The 20104-nt window shown below is 43.0% G+C and overlaps 1 protein-coding gene across 2 annotated transcripts; it reads right to left on the reverse strand.

Moving 5' to 3' along the window:
- Positions 1-16: 16 nt before the first annotated feature.
- Positions 17-12139, reverse strand: hif1an (hypoxia inducible factor 1 subunit alpha inhibitor). 2 transcript variants are annotated; one of them, XM_065023100.1, is made up of 8 exons: positions 11695-12139; positions 8956-9206; positions 7752-7900; positions 5156-5301; positions 4821-4927; positions 4498-4561; positions 4099-4209; positions 17-2691 (listed from the first exon to the last, which is right to left on the reverse strand). In XM_065023100.1, exons 1-8 carry the CDS (start codon positions 11881-11883, stop codon positions 2635-2637), a joined length of 1074 nt encoding a protein of 357 aa, XP_064879172.1. In that variant the 5' UTR covers positions 11884-12139; the 3' UTR covers positions 17-2634. The 2 variants fall into 2 exon arrangements, with proteins under 2 accessions (XP_064879172.1, XP_064879173.1); XM_065023101.1 differs by lacking the exon at positions 11695-12139 and adding an exon at positions 9629-10152.
- Between the last annotated feature and the right edge of the window lie 7965 nt (positions 12140-20104).

The raw sequence follows: 20104 nt of genomic DNA on the forward strand, positions 1-20104 counted from the left end.
TGACTGATACAAGAACTTGATCAAAAAGTTTAAGATTTTATTACAAAGCCACTAGCACAACAATAGAACTCCTTGTTCAGCAGTCATTTTGAAATCAGTGCAAATTACATAGAGCAGACAAACTCAAATCATACAAGTGCAGGAACCCAGAAAAAAGTTTTGTATTTGTAAGATTAAAAAAACACAGCAAAGAGTTTATTTAACCATGTTCAGGTTTTGCATTTAAAGCTACATAATGCAAAAATTAAATAAAAATATCATTGTTCTGGCTGTTTCTTGAGCCATGTCATAACCAAGCTAGGCACACAGGTAGGAGAAACAAATACACAGAAGAGAGCAATTTAACCTCAGACTTAACTATCAAATAATAATTCATTGAAGAACTAGTCTATTCATCAACCATATTGATATACTATCAACAATCAAGCATACACTCCCTTGACATTAACATTCTTAGAATATTAGCCTAAATATAAACATTACGAACATTCCACTTGATGGACTTTAACATTCTTAGAATATTAGCCTAAATATAAACAATAAGATATGAACATTCCGGTTGATGGATTCCATATTTGTTTTTGGAAAGCCAGAGGAGTACAATACATGCTGTTGGAAAAATGCTAATAATTATAATACACATGGCTAGAACATAGAAACTCCCCTAGAAATATTTTGTCAGTCACTGAAGGTGTAGGCATTGAACATGCAGCATTAGTATATTAGCCTAGTAGTTAAATCAGACGGAATGCTGTGTTCACCATTCACACAGCCGTGGTCAGTCTGGTTTAACTAGGCTATTAGTTTTAATAACAAATTAATATGATGCAGCTTAAAATGAAGTCAAACCAATGTCACACCAGGGCCTCCGTACATACAACTTTCTGAACATCGTTTACATTAAGAAAGTAAACTAAAATTCCTACTCCACATTTTCCTCACAGAAAATCATAGAGGAAAATTGAAATTACAGTTGTTGTCTTCCTGAATTGACCAAATTGAAATGAGCCACAACCCTGTAAGGACACACCTGGTTTGGCACACAGCACTAGGACGGCCAATATGTGCTTTAAATAAGTCCTGTGCTCTAAACTGCACCTGTTGAAGTGAAGTCTTCACTAGAAACACTTGACAATGGCACAATAAGAACCGGAATTCAACTGAACTCTACACACACTTTGACATCCTTCCGAAAATAATTGAGAAAAAACAGCAACAGTAGGGGGAGAGTAAGATTAGAGAGGCACACACGCATGAAAACCATCCACTAGGTACATTCTTGATACAAGTACTAAGAAATACTGTTGTAATAACTACAAGTAGAATATATTTGAAATGATATTGAATTTAAATGAATATAGGGTTAGCGTATTGTGTGACTGTTACCGGAGCTAAACATGACTGTTTTTTAGGACAGCATTTCCCAAACTCAGTCCTGGGTGAACGTTTCGTTTTGTGTCCTGTCCTAGCACAACACAGCTGATTCAAATAACCAACTCTTCATCAAGCTTTGATTATTTGAATCAGCTGTGTAGAGCTAGGGCAAAAACCAAAACCTGTACCCAGGGGGGCCCCAGGACTGAGTTTGGGAAACTTGTTTTAGGATGCATTTGAGTAGGAAAACTGGTGAGATGTCTTCAATCATTCCACTGGAAACATGTAATAGATTCTTATTTTACTGTCCAGCTGCAATTGAAATGAGTTTAAATACTTTTAAGCCCATCCTCATTAACTTAATTGTACCATGTATCATAACAGATTTACAACAACAAAATAACACACCAACAGAGAATCAGTTATGCCTGAATGTAGACAAAAACACACCATCAAAGAAAAAGTATGTCGGCTATAACACACAAACGTTCAGCAATTATACAGAAACAAAAATCAGCTTACTGACCTAGTCAACAGAACAAGAATATGACTCGTCTCTTTCGGGGTGCATGTGTCGCAAATTCATTGAGAAGTTTGTCACAAAATAAGTAGGCCTACTTTAGTTACTACACAGCTATTCCCTATTTAATATTCAAGCTGCAGGTGTGTTGCTAACTGTAATGACAGGGGAACGGTTAAATAGACGAAGGGAGAATCTTGTTGGTTATGACTAACAACCACCCAACACACACACCTGTTTAGTGTTCAAGGTAGAAATTGCTCCCAACTACAGATCTAGGATCCGATTTTCCCAATCCTATTGGGTGTGATGATAAAATGTCCAACATCTGACCCTGCATCAATGGTTAATTATGGGCAACTTCCACTTTGAGGGTGTTTGGGGGTTTATTCTTTGACATCTACAGCGGTTGCCTATCACTCCACTCCCTCTAAAATACCACAACTCTACATTGTGTAGTTTACACAGTTCATCCCTCTCTGACAGCACACTGCATGTGGGTCTCCATGGCTGGTCCGTTGTCCACTATTGTCTTCCCACTAGTAGCTGAAGTTGTGATGATTATGGCTCCCAGACAATCAAAACAGTCAAAATGGCTGATTGGCCAAGTCACTGCTAGCTTAACAGTCCGAATGCACAAACGTGTCTGCACACACATGCTCACCTACAAACACACAATCAGGCCTGGGCACACTCACTCACACACAAACACACACACAGACAGTTCTGAGGCAGTAGCTCTAGCTGAATCCCTGGTCATATCGGCCTTTAATCATCATGTTCAATAAAGGGCCAACCTACAGAACAGAAAGCACATTGATGCATTAAAATACAATCGCACTAAAACAAGTCCATTGTTGAAAACCCTATTAGGGCCTACTACTAGGTGAGATACTATAGCTATAGCTTTGTTTCACTGAGTGTCCTGTCCTCTAGTCTTTGTGCTGTACCACACATCCCCCTTCTTCCATTCACTCTGTGCTAAATCAGGTAGACCATAAATATTCACAGTAATTGGGTTGCTATCAGGGTCAGCGTTCCCGGAGCCGTAAGGATTCCGGGCATGGCAAGCTTTCTGCACTATTCCTACAGGACCAACTAAATACAGAGCCGCCAAATGGCATGTCAATCATCTGATGTCATGTTCTAGTTATGGAACCAGCCAGAATCTTCCTCTCAATGGAATCTCATTGGGATCTCAGAGCTGTGAAATGTCATTTGATGTTCTAGAAAAAATGTGATTTAGTCATGTTCTAGTTCTGGAACTAGTGAGTCTATGGGATCTTTGGCAGCCTGGTACAGATATATGTTTGTTCTTGGGTTTAGCCAACTCTGACTATGTCTGTCATGCCCAGATATGACACCATGGCTGTCATGCCCAGATATGACACCATGGCTGTCATGCCCAGATATGACACCATGGCTGTCATGCCCAGATATGACACCATGGCTGTCATGCCCAGATATGACACCATGGCTGTCATGCCCAGATATGACACCATGGCTGTCATGCCCAGATATGACACCATGGCTGTCATGCCCAGATATGACACCATGGCTGTCATGCCCAGATATGACACCATGGCTGTCATGCCCAGATATGACACCATGGCTGTCATGCCCAGATATGACACCATGGCTGTCATGCCCAGATATGACACCATGGCTGTCATGCCCAGATATGACACCATGGCTGTCATGCCCAGATATGACACCATGGCTGTCATGCCCAGATATGACACCATGGCTGTCATGCCCAGATATGACACCATGGCTGTCATGCCCAGATATGACACCGTGGCTGTCATGCCCAGATATGACACCATGGCTGTCATGCCCAGATATGACACCATGGCTGTCATGCCCAGATATGACACCATGGCTGTCATGCCCAGATATGACACCGTGGCTGTCATGCCCAGATATGACACCATGGCTGTCATGCCCAGATATTACATTTTGTCTGTCATGACAGATATGCCTAAAGTAGCCAGTGCATACAAAAATACCAGGCTTTCTACAATGGGTTGGTCAGAACAAGCATTGTGATGGGTGGGCTTCGCCTCATACCTACGACTGCAGCACAGCCGTGCTAAAAAAGTCCAAACCCACGGCCTCTCGTGTACAATTGCTTTAACATACCAGACTAGATCTCCCATAAATAAATCCCATCAGAATATTCCTCATCTGTCCAGTTTCAGTACCTCTTGTGGGTCTCCCAGTGCCTCCCCCAGCATCTTCTCTATGTTTCTCATGATGGCCACCTTCTGATGAGCTCTCAGTGGGTACTCGATCCGCTTGGGCGTGGGCGCACCCTGGGGGAATAACAGATCATTTAGTGAGGACAGAAATATAACATGTCCTCTAATACTACTTCTATGAGTAAGGGATGTATCAAGGTGATCCAAGCTAATTCAAAATGATAAAGAGAGCACAGTGAGAAATGTATCTTTCAATGCAAAGATATTCAATTCATTTCACCAATATTTTGACCGTAATGGTGCCTTCTTTAAGGTGCCACAACATTAGTTGACATGAATGTAGTAAAGATGATACTGATATGGTGATATATTTTGGCATATATCAGTGAGCACATACAGTACCTTGTACCAGAAGTTGACAGTGATGGTCACTCCACCACTCAACAGGGACTCAATGTGGTGCCACCTGAATTAGCCATGAAACGAAAACAGAGCAGACTTATCAGATCATGTACAATGTCACCAACAGGTCAAACTGACCAGTCTGGTTCCACAATGCCACAGTGTTGACATTTCAGCGACAGAATCCTCAGTCAGAAAACAGCATCAAAATCAGTCTATTTTCAGACTCGGTACAGAACGACTCTTACCAATACACACTGTACTGTACATGGGATCCCACCACACACATAATACTAGGTAGAACAGTGTAAAGCAGCTCCTACCAGTACATGGGGATGTAGAGAACATCTCCCGGGCCCACCACAGTCTCATAGCCCGACACATTCTTGAAGTTGGGAAACCTCTCATAGTCAGGGTTCTCAAAGTCAACCTACAAATGGCAAAAGCAAACTTGCTGTTAGTAAGATTAATTCAAAACAAACAGAAACAGTTGAGAAACAGAAAATCCACTGCATATGAAATCAAACACCGGTTTCTAAAGGGACCACAATGGAAATACGTTTTCCTTGATGTGTTATCCTTTATGATTGCATTGCATCCACGTCTGGTTGGTTGTTTTAAAATGGTCAAATAAATGACATCAGAAAGTAGGTTTTACCTGGCTCTGTCTGTCACAGGGGTGGTGAACAGGGAAGGGATAGAGACACTCAAACTGGTCGGGAGGGAACAGGATGCACCTCTTGTAACCTTTGATTTGTGCAAAGAAGTTCTGCTGCTCGTCGTAATGGGCTGGCGTCACGTTGCCTACAAACATTGAGCAGATCACAGGATTACCTGGCTGTCTCTGGAGGAGCAATGCCCTTAAGCTAATTTCAGCTGAAATGAAGGTGAGTGGATTTCTTTCTTAATGCCCTTTCCACAAGGCCTTTGATTGCACATTGAGACAGGGTAGTTCACTCTTTCCATCAGCGATATATGGCACCCACATTGTAGATATACTGTATATTATGTCCTTGTCTAATAGGACTAGGGAAATCACCTGCTAGCCATGGTCCCCATGCCTAAAAGCCACAGGGTCCCTGCAAAATTCTCTGAGTCCAAAGGGGGGCACCGACCCCTTCCAGGCCTCCCATCCCCAGCAGAACCAACCTTGTTAAAACATCCTGGGGAAAACCCTGCTTAACCTTCATTCCTATAAACTCCTTAGTTCCTTACCCTCCATGCCTATAGGCCAGGTCTCTCACCCTCCATGCCTATAGGCCAGGGCTAGGTCTCTCACCCTCCGTGCCTATAGGCCAGGGCTAGGTCTCTTACCCTCCATGCCTATAGGCCAGGGCTCTCACCCTCCATGCCTATAGGCCAGGGCTAGGTCTCTTACCCTCCATGCCTATAGGCCAGGGCTCTCACCCTCCATGCCTATAGGCCAGGGCTAGGTCTCTTACCCTCCATGCCTATAGGCCAGGGCTCTCACCCTCCATGCCTATAGGCCAGGGCTAGGTCTCTCACCCTCCATGCCTACAGGCCAGGGCTAGGTCTCTCACCCTCCATGCCAGGGCTAGGTCTCTCACCCTCCATGCCTATAGGCCAGGGCTAGGTCTCTCACCCTCCATGCCTATAGGCCAGGGCTAGGTCTCTCACCCTCCATGCCTATAGGTCAGGGCTAGGTCTCTCACCCTCCATGCCAGGGCTAGGTCTCTCACCCTCCATGTGTAACAGTATAACTTTAGACCGTCCCCATACCCGGGCGCGAACCAGGGACCCTCTGCACACATCAACAACAGTCACCCTCGAAGCATCGTTACCCATCGCTCCACAAAAGCCGCGGCCCTTGCAGAGCAAGGGGAACTACTACTTCAAGGTCTCAGAGCAAGTGACGTCACCGATTGAAACGCTATTTAGCGCGCACCGCTAACTAAGCTAGCCGTTTCACATCCGTTACACATGCCTATAGGCCAGGGCTAGGTCTCTCACCCTCCATGCCTATAGGCCAGGACTCACCCTCCATGCCTATAGGCCAGGTCTCTTACCCTCCATGCCTATAGGCCAGGGCTAGGTCTCACCCTCCATGCCTATAGGCCAGGGCTAGGTCTCACCCTCCATGCCAGGGCTAGGTCTCACCCTCCATGCCTATAGGCCAGGGCTAGGTTTCACCCTCCATGCCAGGGCTAGGTCTCACCCTCCATGCCTATAGGCCAGGGCTAGGTTTCACCCTCCATGCCAGGGCTAGGTCTCACCCTCCATGCCTATAGGCCAGGGCTAGGTCTCACCCTCCATGCCAGGGCTAGGTCTCACCCTCCATGCCTATAGGCCAGGTCTCTTACCCTCCATGCCTATAGGCCAGGGCTAGGTCTCACCCTCCATGCCTATAGGCCAGGGCTAGGTCTCACCCTCCATGCCAGGGCTAGGTCTCTTACCCTCCATGCCTATAGGGCAGGGCTAGGTCTCACCCTCCATGCCAGGGCTAGGTCTCTTACCCTCCATGCCAGGGCTAGGTCTCTTACCCTCCATGCCTATAGGCCAGGGCTAGGTCTCTCACCCTCCATGCCTATAGGCCAGGGCTAGGTCTCTCACCCTCCATGCCTATAGGCCAGGGCTAGGTCTCACCCTCCATGCCAGGGCTAGGTCTCTTACCCTCCATGCCTATAGGCCAGGGCTAGGTCTCACCCTCCATGCCAGGGCTAGGTTTCACCCTCCATGCCTATAGGCCAGGGCTAGGTTTCACCCTCCATGCCTATAGGCCAGGGCTAGGTTTCACCCTCCATGCCTATAGGCCAGGGCTAGGTTTCACCCTCCATGCCTATAGGCCAGGGCTAGGTTTCACCCTCCATGCCTATAGGCCAGGGCTAGGTTTCACCCTCCATGCCAGGGCTAGGTCTCACCCTCCATGCCTATAGGCCAGGGCTAGGTCTCACCCTCCATGCCAGGGCTAGGTCTCACCCTCCATGCCTATAGGCCAGGGCTAGGTCTCACCCTCCATGCCAGGGCTAGGTCTCACCCTCCATGCCTATAGGCCAGGGCTAGGTTTCACCCTCCATGCCTATAGGCCAGGGCTAGGTTTCACCCTCCATGCCAGGGCTAGGTCTCACCCTCCATGCCTATAGGCCAGGGCTAGGTTTCACCCTCCATGCCAGGGCTAGGTCTCACCCTCCATGCCTATAGGCCAGGGCTAGGTCTCACCCTCCATGCCAGGGCTAGGTCTCACCCTCCATGCCAGGGCTAGGTCTCACCCTCCATGCCAGGGCTAGGTCTCTTACCCTCCATGCCTATGAGCAGCAGGTTGGAGGTGAGCTGGCCCCAGTTTCTCTTGCTCTGCTGCTTGGTGATCCAGTTCCAGTTGAAACCCAGGAAGTCCACCACGATCTTCCTGCCCACTGTGTCATTCAGTGTCTGCTGCAGGTACACCCTGGGAGGATGAACAGAATAGAATTAGACCATCTGATGAGACGGAAATGGATATTCTGCTTTGCACATATTTTGGAAGGAGCACAGCCACAGAGGGAGCTGCAGTACAGTGATCCTGGAGCTAGTTGGAGCAGAATGTGGATAGAGACACAAAGGATAAGACAGTCCTGCATGACACTCTGTCATTGACACAGTCTAAAGAAGGGGTAATGCTGTACCTGTAGAGTCAACTACTGATAAAAGCAAAAGGGTTGGAACTGTAGTGAATATGCTGCTTTAAGCCCAGTGGTTAACACAGATATACAGAGGAATGAAGAGAAATGCAATTGAATAGGGACAGTTGCAATGCAATTCCAGTGTTTGCACTTATCAGGAGTCAAGTGTACTCAGCAAGTGTACATGCATCCGGAAATGAAAGCTTGTCTTGCCAATATAAAATGTTCAACTCGGCTCAGTAGAAAGCATTCCTTGCCAAACCACAAAGAATGATTTCAATTAGAAAACAGTAATGCCATGCAACAAACGTTGCACAAAACCACCACTATGTGACAGAAAACGTAATTTAACTGATCAAATCTACAGTACATGGACACAAGCAGCAAGCATTAGTTCTAAGGAAGGGGCTCAGTGTAGTAAGTGATATGTGTGTGCGTGTGTCTCTCTCTCTCCCAGGCCAAGCAACTCAGTCAGGTGAGAGTGGTACAAAATGTTCCCAAGATGCCTTATAAATGCTTAGTCATTCTCGACAGCTAGCTATTTCAGTTCCTGCATTAGATTTAATTTGACTCACTCAACATTTTACTTTGGTCTAAAGAGCAATGCCCGGCACTCCTGCAACGCAAACACCTAGACTGGATAGCATTTAATATGATTCTGTCCATATTATACATGTTTTGTGACTCAAATAAGAGAAGTTGTATATTACCTTCACTCATATTAAGCACTGATAAAATGTCCCTAAGGACCTAACTCTCCTGCAGCAGGTCAGCAGATCAAACAGCAGATCCCCCTACCTCGGATGATGGTTTAATATAGCCATTTACACAAAAACATTACCTCTCATCTCCTCCCTCTTCCTGTGTTTTATGCATTTTCTCCACAAAATCAGAGAATTTCATGTCTATCCGTCGAGACTTGGGTACAAAGTTCTCAAAGTTGGCCATTTTCTTCTCGTCATAGTAGAGGAATTTGTGGTTTTCCGCGATGTACACAGAGAAGTCCCCATTTCCAATGTTCTCCTGCAGGTACGGGATGTCCCACTGGAGAGCCGGATACACTAGATTGGTGTCTGTTAAAACCACCGGTTGCTGAAAGCCCCCCCCCAAAAAGGAAGATTTGTTAGATTAGAAAAAGACGGCATATACTCTGATATTTTTATTCCTTATAATATAGGACTGAAGCAAGCAACAATTTTCATTAAATTATACAAAAAGTATTAAACTTTTTTAAACATAATTTGTTAACATGTTTTCCTAATAGTGATAGGCCTAACGTTATATGCATGAAATATCATAAACTGGGTGGTTCGAGCCCTGAATGCTGATTGGCTGACAGCCGTGGTATACCAGACCATAAAATATCAATATACATCTAATCAGTTTTCCTTTGACGCATTGAATAGTTAGGCTATAATCAGAACAAATTAAATGCATGGGGAATTCATCAATATGTAATAGCTTTTAATACATTACACATATTATCCTTAGGCACGTAGCAAAGAAAGGCACACCTGTCGCTGGCGAATAGGAAGAGCCTGCATTAGCCATGTGTATCAACAACACTGCGGTTCGCTGGCAAGCAGAGCGATTGATGGTCCCATTGGACACAAGTGGCAAGTGCTACGTGACTACTGGAACGTAGGCTGTATAGCACATGCGCGCTGTGCGGCTGCACTGTATTTCATTAGCGAAGCTCGTACAGCAAAGACCGCAAGCAGGGCGGAAGCAAGAGGTATAATATACTGAGTGAATTATGAATAGGATACGGAAGCTCCATTTCAACAGACTATGTTGTTTGACTTTTCACTTGGGTCAATAAGACGCTATTCAACTCATTTCATGTCAACAGCAAATTGTTGGTCTACTCTATTCGGTACTCTACTGTTTACCGCGCGGGTACTCTACTGTTTATCGCGCGGTAAATCTGAATTATACAGCTCATTCACCTAGTCAACATTGAGGTGTCTGGTCAAAACTCGATCCCTCCTCATCTCTTTCCCTCTCCCACCTGAGTTCACTGGGAGTTCACCACAGATCATAATTGTGGAACCACAACCATTCTATGCCCCCCCCACAAAACATTTGTTTTATTTGAACCACGCAGTCAACTGCTCGTATAAACATAGCTGCATAAAGACCAAGGAATAAAACCTGTGATTTGCATGCAGAAAAAGTTTACTTTGCAGATGGATCCCTCAGCACACAGCAGTTATGCCTAGCTAGCCTCATGTATGGAACATATAACTGATATTCACTACAGTTCACTTATGTCAACAGTCTCAGAGTTACACTGTAATAGCCTAGATATCCCATATGCATCCATAGTACCATACCTGCTGCCAGCATGCCACATATTAACAGCCAGCATTGATCTTCCAGGCTGTAGCCTAATCTCTGGCATTATATAATCATATTTCAAAGAAAGGCACATCAATGGATGCGAAAGACAGTCATATGAGAAATACTGATTTATTTAGTGGTACGTGCATTTCAGTGTTATAACATGGTGTGACTGTTGCATTCCTCTGATGTAGGCCAAGTTAGAGATCAACCAGTCAACTCATATCAGATGTAGTAAATGCAGACTGACTTTTGGAGAGAAGCATTCAAGAGGAGACATGACATGTTTTCTTATTGAACATAAAGCGAAGGAGGTGGCACGTGTATACTGAGAGGACCATTGCTAACAAGGGGTCCAGATTACCTGGCTACAAATAGTATCAGACAGGAGAAGAAAAAAATCTGCTTCATTGGCTACCTATAAGAAAATAAGATAGTCTATGGTAGGCCAGATGTGTGTTACCAGCAAACGGATTATCTGCACTGCAGACTGCCATGCCATGCAGACTTGTCAAGTCCAGTGTTCTTTGGCCTTGGTTTTGGGGACCAAGGGGTTGTAACCTAGGCTACAGCCAAGCTTGTGTTCCAATCCAGTGTCAAAAACACATGTTTCACCTAATAATCAAGCCCTGCCATGCTACATTGGAACTGCACACCCTACGAAGGACCCCAGGACCAGGTTGGAAGAACACTGGACTTGTACACTATCAACCAGACCAAGTAGGGTCTCTCTTGCATGAGATTTGATTCATGCAGAACAAGCCTGGATAAAACAGGTGAAATTGAAAATAATAGAACCACTGTCAAAATCGTGTTCGCTGGCTTGCCAGCAGCTGATTCAGTTGAGAGAACATTGGCTATCTTACTAACAACATACAGGATACAAGCAGGTGGTGTGTGCAAGACAAAATACTTGTTGATTAACGTTATTTGACAAAGTAGCAGCTAGCCATATAGCCATCGTTAGCTAGTTATTTTTGTTTCTCACCAAATCCCTCTTACCCTTGACCTGCACATTGATCTGGTACTGGTACATTATAGCTCCATTCTTGTATATTTTATTCCTCGTGTTACTATTTTTAATTGTTCGTATTGTTTTTTTAACTGCATCGTTGGGAAGGGCTAGCAAGCAAGCATTTCAAATACAAATACAATTGGGTTACTTAATTTGAGCTATCTGTCAAACTTGAACAAAAACATGACAGCAAATTAATTGTCATGTCAACTGTCACTTTACCTCGTTGTTTATGAGCATCTCAGCTCTAGGATCCGTGTGAGAGAGTCTGGGTATCGGTCTGGTCTGGAAAGGATACTTTCGAAGTTGAGAGTCGTTCCAGATAGGGCTGTGGACCTCCGGCTCCGAGAATGATGCGGCACCGCCTTCGCTCGCCGTTGGATCATTCTCGACCACTGTTGCCGCTGCCATGCCCGTGTACCGAACCCAAGCCAAGATTGCCCCTCGCTCGCTGTCAAAAGATGTTCTCTTGACTCGAGATACTGACACCTCTTCTTTAGGACTTATGCTACGTGTTTGCTCACAACATTGCCATGCATAAATTGTCTGTTTCTTTCCCGATGCAATACATTAAACACCGAGCCGACAAGCTTCCAAAGCTCAGTGTTTGCTAGCACCAGTCAAATGTGTAAATAACCATTGACCACTGAGGTATAATAAGAACGGCAGTGACAGGCAAAAAAACAAACGACGAAAATGTATTTGGAAGGGAAATACCAAGCGAGGTGTAGTACCCAGAATGAGAGTACAGCGACATCTAGTGTACTGAATGACTAACTGCTATAGAGCAACTTCATACACATCCATCAGATGGCGTCAGAGTACTGCTATTTGATTAGAACGAAAACTGTCAGAAAAATAGATTTTCCTCAGGTTTCTGACATCACAGTGTATAAAAACAATTCCAAATTACACTCACTTGAAATCTTGAAATGAGAGACACCCATAGAATATAGGATTCTGAGTTGAAATTTGGTGCAAATAACATACATTTTATGTATCTTTGCTCATCTCTCTGTATGTGTGTGTGTGTGTGTGTGTGTGTGCAGGGTTGGATGGATTACATAAAAAAATGTAATCAGTTACTGATTACAGATTACGTGACAATAAAAGTCATTATTAACATAATTCATTGGATTACTTGTAATTGAAGGATTACTTTTGGATTACTTCCTTGGTTTGTCAGCATTTCTGCCTCCTCAGTTTATGCTGTACACCAATCAGTTCTCTCTCCAAAGAGAAATTAAATGATACTGTATGTCATCCCAGTGCTTTGGAAGTGAACAGGGTGATGCTATATAATGAAAAATGTCCTTTCGATACAAAGAACCTGATGAAATGTGGGATGATTGAGGTCTCAGTAAATGCGGGTCTAAGTTTTGGTTACAAAATGATTCTGTCGAAAGCAAATTTGGCATCAGATTTCATGTAGAATTTCCACTGAAAGGTGACTTCCAAAATGTCTGGCTTACTCAGCACAGCACAGCACAACTATTTTATTATGTTTTAGGCAAACACTTCTAGCACACATCCTGATTAGATTGAGTAATCAAATATGTAGTCAGTTGTTGACAGTAACTTTACAGTGCATTCGGAAAGTATTCAGACCCCTTGACTTTTTTACATTTTGTTACGTTACAGCCTTATTCTAAAATGGATTAAAATGCAAATTCTCATCATCAATCTACACAATAGCACATAATGACAAATAAAAAACATGTTTTTAGAATTTTTTGCAAATGTATTTAAAATGAAAAACAGAAATACATTATTTACATAAGAATTTAGACCCTTTGCTATGAGACTCTAAATTGGGCTCAGGTGCATCCTGCTTCCATTGATCAACCTTGAGATGTTTATACAACTTAATTGGAGTCCACCTGTGGTAAATTCAATTTATTGGACATGATTTGGAAAGGCACACACCTGTCTATATAACTATTTAAGGTCCCACACTTGACAGTGCATGTCAGAGAAAAAAACCAAGCCATGAGGTCGAAGGAATTGTCTGTAGAGCTCAGAGACAGGATTGTGTCGAGACACAGATCTGGGGAAGGGTACCAAAACATTTCTGCAGCATTGAAGGTACCCAAGAACACAGTGGCCTCCATCATTCTTAAATGGAAGAAGTTTGGAACCACCAAGACTCTTCCTAGAGCTGGCCACCCGGCCAAACTGAACAATCAGGGGAGAAGGGCCTTAGTCAGGGAGGTGACCAAGAACCCGATGGTCACTCTGACAGAGCTCTAGAGTTCCTCTGGGGAGATGGGAGAACCTTCCAGGAGGACAACCATTTCTGCAGCACTCCACCAATCAGTGGCCAGACAGAAACCACTCCTCAGTAAAAAACACATGGCAGCCTGCTAGGAGTTTGCCAAAAGGCACCTAAAGGACTCTCAGACCATGAGAAACAAGATTATCTAGTCTGATGAAACCAAGATTGAACTTTTTGGCCTGAATGTCAAGTCTCATGTCTGGAGGAAACCTGGCACCATCCCTACGGTGAAACATGGTGGTGGCAGCATCATACTGTGGGGATATTTTTCAGCTGCAGTGACGAGACTCGTCAGGATCAAGGGAAAGATGGATGAAGCAAATTATAGGGAGATCCTTGATGAAAACCTTCTCCAGAGCACTCAGGACCTCAGACTGGGGCGAAGATTCACCTTCCAACTCGACAACAATCCTAAGCACACAGCAAGGACAACACAGGAGTGTCTTCAGGACAAGTCTCTGAATGTCCTTGAGTGGCGCAGCTAAAGCCTGGACCCAATCGAACATCTCTGGAGAGACCTGAAAATAGCTGTGCAGCAATGCTCCCCATCCAACCTGACAGAGCTTGAGAAGATCTGCAAAGAAAAATGGGAGAAACTTCCCAAATACAGGTGCGCCAAGCTTGTAGCATCATACCCAAGAAGACTCAAGGCTGTAGTCACTGCCAAAGGTGCGTCAACAAAGTACTGAGTAAAGTGTCTGAATACTTATATAAACGTCATATTTCAGTTTTTTATTTTTAATACATTTGCGAAAATGTCTAAAACCTGTTTTTGCTTTGTCATTATGGGGTATTGTGTGTAGATTGATGAGAAGAAAAACAACTTAATCCATTTTAGAATAAGTCTGTAACGTAACAAAATATGGAGAAATTCAAGTGGTCTGAATGCTTTTGGAATGCACTGTATTAATGTAACTGCAATCTGATTACACATTTTTTCAAAAGGAATCTGGGATGATTACAGTTACTTTATTTTTGTAATATGATTTTTATTATTAATACCTGTTACATGTAATAAGTTACTACCCAACCCTGTGTGTGTGTGTGTGTATACTGTATATGTGTGTACGCACGTGCATGCCTGTACAGGAGTGCGTGTCTACGTGAGTCTGTCCATGCATTTGTCCGCATGTGTGTTAGGTGGAGGGGATAGACAAATACTTTTGAAATGGTCTGTCAATATTTAAACATTGGTTACAGTACCCTCTTACTTCATTGACCCCTGGGTCAACTCTATGGTCACACTTTGAAGATAGCATTCTATTTGCTTTGCACACCATTGACTTTGCTCAGTTGTCTGACCAGCTGATCAAGGCTATGTTTCTTTACTTTGTCTGTGTAACTTTGGCCAGTTTCTGTACCTTTTGTACCAACCACCTTTGAGGAGGGGCCCTTTAATAATTATTTTGCCATAAATACCAGGTGATATTTTATACTGTAAAACTTACAGGTTCAAGTTTCAAAGTTTATTCGCCACATGCACAGGATACAACAGGTGTAAAACATGACAGTGAAATTCTTACCTTGAGAGCTCTTTCCAACATGGCAGTGATAATAACTATTTTGATAATAATATAAAATAGAATAAAAAATAAAAGGCTGAATAAAAACCACACAAGAACTACAATGAGAGTTAAAGAAACAAGAATGCAAGTATTTTATTTAGAGGTCAGTGCCAGTAACTAATTCAATGTGCAGGGGTACTGGCGTGGTTGTATTTACAGGTCAGTGCCAGTAACTAATTCAATGTGCAGGGATACTGGAGTGGTTGTATTTACAGGTCAGTGCCAGTAACTAATTCAATGTGCAGGGATACTGGAGTGGTTGTATTTACAGGTCAGTGCCAGTAACTAATTCAATGTGCAGGGATACTGGCGTGGTTGTATTTACAGGTCAGTGCCAGTAACTAATTCAATGTGCAGGGATACTGGCGTGGTTGTATTTACAGGTCAGTGCCAGTAACTAATTCAATGTGCAGGGGTACTGGCGTGGTTTGAGGTGGGTTTATTTTAATTTTTTATTTTACAAGGCAAGTCAGTTAAGAACACATTCTTATTTTCAATGACGGCCTAGGAACAGTGGGTTACCTGCCTGTTCAGGGGCAGAACAACAGACATAAAAAGTGTCTGGTAATAAGATATACAGTAACTAGTTCAATGTGCAGGGGTACTGGCGTGGTTTGAGGTGGGTTTATACATAAAAAAGTGTCTGGTAATAAGATATACAGTAACTAATTCAATGTGCAGGGGTACTGGTGTGGTTTGAGGTGGGTTTATACATAAAAAGTGTCTGGTAATAAGATATACAGTAACTAATTCAATGTGCAGGGGTACTGGCGTGGTTTGAGGTGGGTTTATACATAAAAAAAGTGTCTGGTAATAAGATATACAGTAACTAATTCAATGTGCAGGAGTACTGGTGTGGTTTGAGGTGGGTTTATACATAAAAAGTGTCTGGTAATAAGATATACAGTAACTAATTCAATGTGCAGGGGTACTGGCATGGTTTGAGGTGGGTTTATACATAAAAAGTGTCTGGTAATAAGATATACAGTAACTAATTCAATGTGCAGGGGTACTGGCGTGGTTTGAGGTGGGTTTATACATAAAAAGTGTCTGGTAATAAGATATACATGTAAACAGGACTGAAAAGTGACTGGTAGCAGGAATATATACAGTACTGTAAATACTTATGGTAATATACGTATACAGGAGTAATCGTGACCAGTACAGGTTAAATATATAAATACTAATGGTAATGGAAATCAATAATCAATGGACAGCAGCGTAATGGTGTAATACATCTAATCAATAATAATTGTAGCAGAACCTTAGGTTGTGTCTGACTGGGATGCACTGGTACCGCCTGCCAAACAGGAGCATGGAGAACAGTCCTTGATTTGGATGTTGGAGTCTTTTTACAATGCCTAGATTTATTCTTAATAGGGAATAAATTGCACTTTCAAAGTGAACTGCTCCATATTTTCAAAGTGAAATAAAAAGTCTAGACATTATTTTAAATTCAAATTCATAAAAAATGGAAAAACAAAGATGTCTTGATTGTGTATATTTTCACACCCCAGACTTGGTGGAAGTAACTTCGGGCAGCAATTGCAGCTGAAAATCATTTTGAATAAGATTCTTCCAACTCCACACAACTCTTAGGACAACATTATATCCATTGTTTTTGACAAAATTGCTCAAGATCAGTAAATTTGGTTGGGAATCATTGATGGGCAGCATTATGAAAGGAAAGGAAAGGAAAGAGGGATACCTAGTCAGTTGTTCAACTGAATGCATTCAACTGAAATGTGTCTTTCGCATTTAACCCAACCCCTCTGAATCAGAGAGGTGCAGGGGGCTGCCGTAATCGACTATGCAAACCATGTCTCTGTTTTCAAGCAAATTTAAGTCAGGACAGAAGCTGGACCCCTCAGAAATCCTCAACGCCTCTTAGAATACCATTCTGGTGTGCCTTTGGCATTCAAATGTGTGTAATTGTCCCATTGAAAATAAAACTCTATCCCAGGGTTAGACTGAGGCAGGTTTCCCTCTTACTTTTTACCTGAGCTTTGCTCCTTTAGTATTTATTTTGCTCCTGACAAATTCCCCAGTCCCTGACAGTGACAAGCATACCCATAACATGATGCTGCCACCACAATACTTGAAAATACAGAGGGTTTCACTGGATGTGACCCAAACCTGATGTTTTTATTTTAAGGCAAAAAGTTAATTTATTTGCCATGTTGTCTTGCAATATTACTTAAGTATTACTTTCTTGCAAAAGTAATTGATTATTTTAAATTTATTTTAAAAATAGGCTTCCTTCTTTTCGCTTGTCATGCAGGCCAGTAATGTGGAGTGAATGCAAGGCTGTAAAATTGTGGTGGCAGCATCATGTTATTGGTATGCTTGTCCTCTCTGTTCTCCTTCTCCTTCATTGTCTGTCTATTAACACCATTCAACCCCGGGACTGATGATGGCCTCCTGGTGTGTTCCCATGCTCGATGTTTCCTGCTCTGAGCAGTGAGAGGATCTGATCCATGCCTCTTCGCTTCCCATTCTCTTCCCTTTCTCTCCACAGATCTCACAGTATAGGGATTGACTAGCCACCCTGCTGTGCTGAGACAGGGGTGCACATCTCTACCCTGCTGATACCCCACACCACGCTTTTTACTGCAAGGTAGGTTTACTGTTGTACCTTCAACTCAACAATAGCAGATCAGAAACAGAACAATATAATAGCAATAGTAGTTATTAAACCATTCTTCTCATGGAATCCTGCGAGGGGCTCTGTCTCTTGTCTCCTGGCCTCTCTTCTCTTTTATTTGGCTTTGCTCTCTCTCTCTCTCATCCATAGTGACCCTGGCCCCTCTGGGTGTTGTGTGTCCAGATCCACTAAGCCTACAATCCTATTAGTTAGAGATTCCAGGAGGCATTACATGTAATTGTCCTATTTTCCATGCCTTGTTTCATCACTTGAGCGAAATTGTCATTTTTCTCCTGTTATCTGTCTGTTATTCTTTTTCCGATTGAGATTGAAACAATGGCTGTAAGAGATAGGCAGTATGCAGTGTATAAAGGGTTTATTTTAAAAGGAAAGTTGACAGAGCAATGAGTGTGAGAGAGAGAGAGAGAGAGAGAGAGAGAGAGAGAGAGAGAGAGAGAGAGAGAGAGAGAGAGAGAGAGAGAGAGAGAGAGAGAGAGAGAGTGAGAGAGAGAGAGAGAGAGAGAGAGAACCGTGGCCGTATGATAGCCCAACTGAAGTTACACCACACACAACTATAACATTTCCCAGAGCATTTCCATGTACAGGTAACTGCCAAAATAGAGGAAAACCAACATAAAGTGTCTTAATAGGGCATTGGGACACCACAAGCCACCAAAATAGCTTCAATGGACCTTGGCATATATTCTACAAGTGCCTGGAACTCTATTGGAGGGATGCGACACCATTCTTCCATAAGAAATTCCATAATTCTGTGTTTTGTTGATGGTGGTGAACACTGTCTCAGGCACAGCTCCAATATCTCCAATAAGTGTTTAATTGCGTTGAGATCTGGTGACTGAGACAGTCATGGCATACAGTATGGTTTATATCATTTTCATGCTCATCAAGCCATTCAAGGACCACTCGTTCCCTGTGGATGGTAGCATTGCCATGGTAGCCAAAATAATGGCCTGCCCTGCATTTTTATACATGGTCCTAAGCATGATGGGATGTTAATTGCTTAATTAACTCAGGAACCACACCACCCTCATTTACTCAAGTGTTTCCATTATTTTTGGCAGTTACCTGTACGTTGCTTGATGTAAAGTTCCTTAATTTCTTCATACAGTATTTCTTCTAGACATCAATGTGATTGTAACGTAGACGCAGGAAGTCAGGAAGCAGGTGCAGATGATGAGTTTAATAATAATGAACATCAAGAGTTACAAAACAAGAGAAGCTTCTGGACATGAAAACTGAACCAATACTGCCTGAAGAGTGATGCTAGAATGTGCTAGATAAAGGGGCAGTAATCTGGGTAGTTTAAAAAAAAAAAAAAATTATTTCACCTTTATTTAACCAGGTAAGCAAGTTGAGAACAAGTTCTCATTTACAATTGCGACCTGGCCAAGATAAAGCAAAGCAGTTCGACACATACAACGACACAGAGTTACACATGGAGTAAAACAAACATACAGTCAATAATACAGTAAAAAAAAAACAAGTCTATATACAATGTGAGCAAATTAGGTGAGAAGGGAGGTAAAGGCAAAAAAGGCCATGGTGGCAAAGTAAATACAATATAGCAAGTAAAACACTGGAATGGTAGTTTTGCAATGGAAGAATGTGCAAAGTAGAAATAAAAATAATGGGGTGCAAAGGAGCAAAATAAATTAATTAATTAAATACAGTTGGGAAAGAGGTAGTTGTTTGGGCTAAATTATAGGTGGGCTATGTACAGGTGCAGTAATCTGTAAGATGCTCTGACAGTTGGTGCTTAAAGCTAGTGAGGGAGATAAGTGTTTCCAATTTAAGAGATTTTTGTAGTTCGTTCCAGTCATTGGCAGCAGAGAACTGGAAGGAGAGGCGGCCAAAGAAAGAATTGGTTTTGGGGGTGACTAGAGAGATATACCTGCTGGAGCGTGTGCTACAGGTGGGAGATGCTATGGTGACCAACGAGCTGAGATAAGGGGGACTTTACCTAGCAGGGTCTTGTAGATGACATGGAGCCAGTGGGTTTGGCGACGAGTATGAAGCGAGGGCCAGCCAACGAGAGCGTACAGGTCGCAATGGTGGGTAGTATATGGGGCTTTGGTGACAAAACGGATTGCACTGTGATAGACTGCATCCAATTTGTTGAGTAGGGTA

The sequence above is a fragment of the Oncorhynchus nerka genome, linkage group LG10, assembly GCF_034236695.1.
Source record: "Oncorhynchus nerka isolate Pitt River linkage group LG10, Oner_Uvic_2.0, whole genome shotgun sequence".
Classification (NCBI taxonomy): domain Eukaryota; kingdom Metazoa; phylum Chordata; class Actinopteri; order Salmoniformes; family Salmonidae; genus Oncorhynchus; species Oncorhynchus nerka.

Coding starts and splice junctions, on each gene's coding strand:
- hif1an (XM_065023100.1), bottom strand. CDS start 11,883: ATGGCAGCGGCAACAGTGGTCGAGAATGATCCAACGGCGAGCGAAGGC. Junction 5,302..7,751: donor GCTGCTCATAGGCATGGAGG/GTAAGAGACCTA, acceptor CAATGTTTGTAG/GCAACGTGACGCCAGCCCAT. Junction 4,210..4,497: donor CTGTCAACTTCTGGTACAAG/GTACTGTATGTG, acceptor TTATTCCCCCAG/GGTGCGCCCACGCCCAAGCG.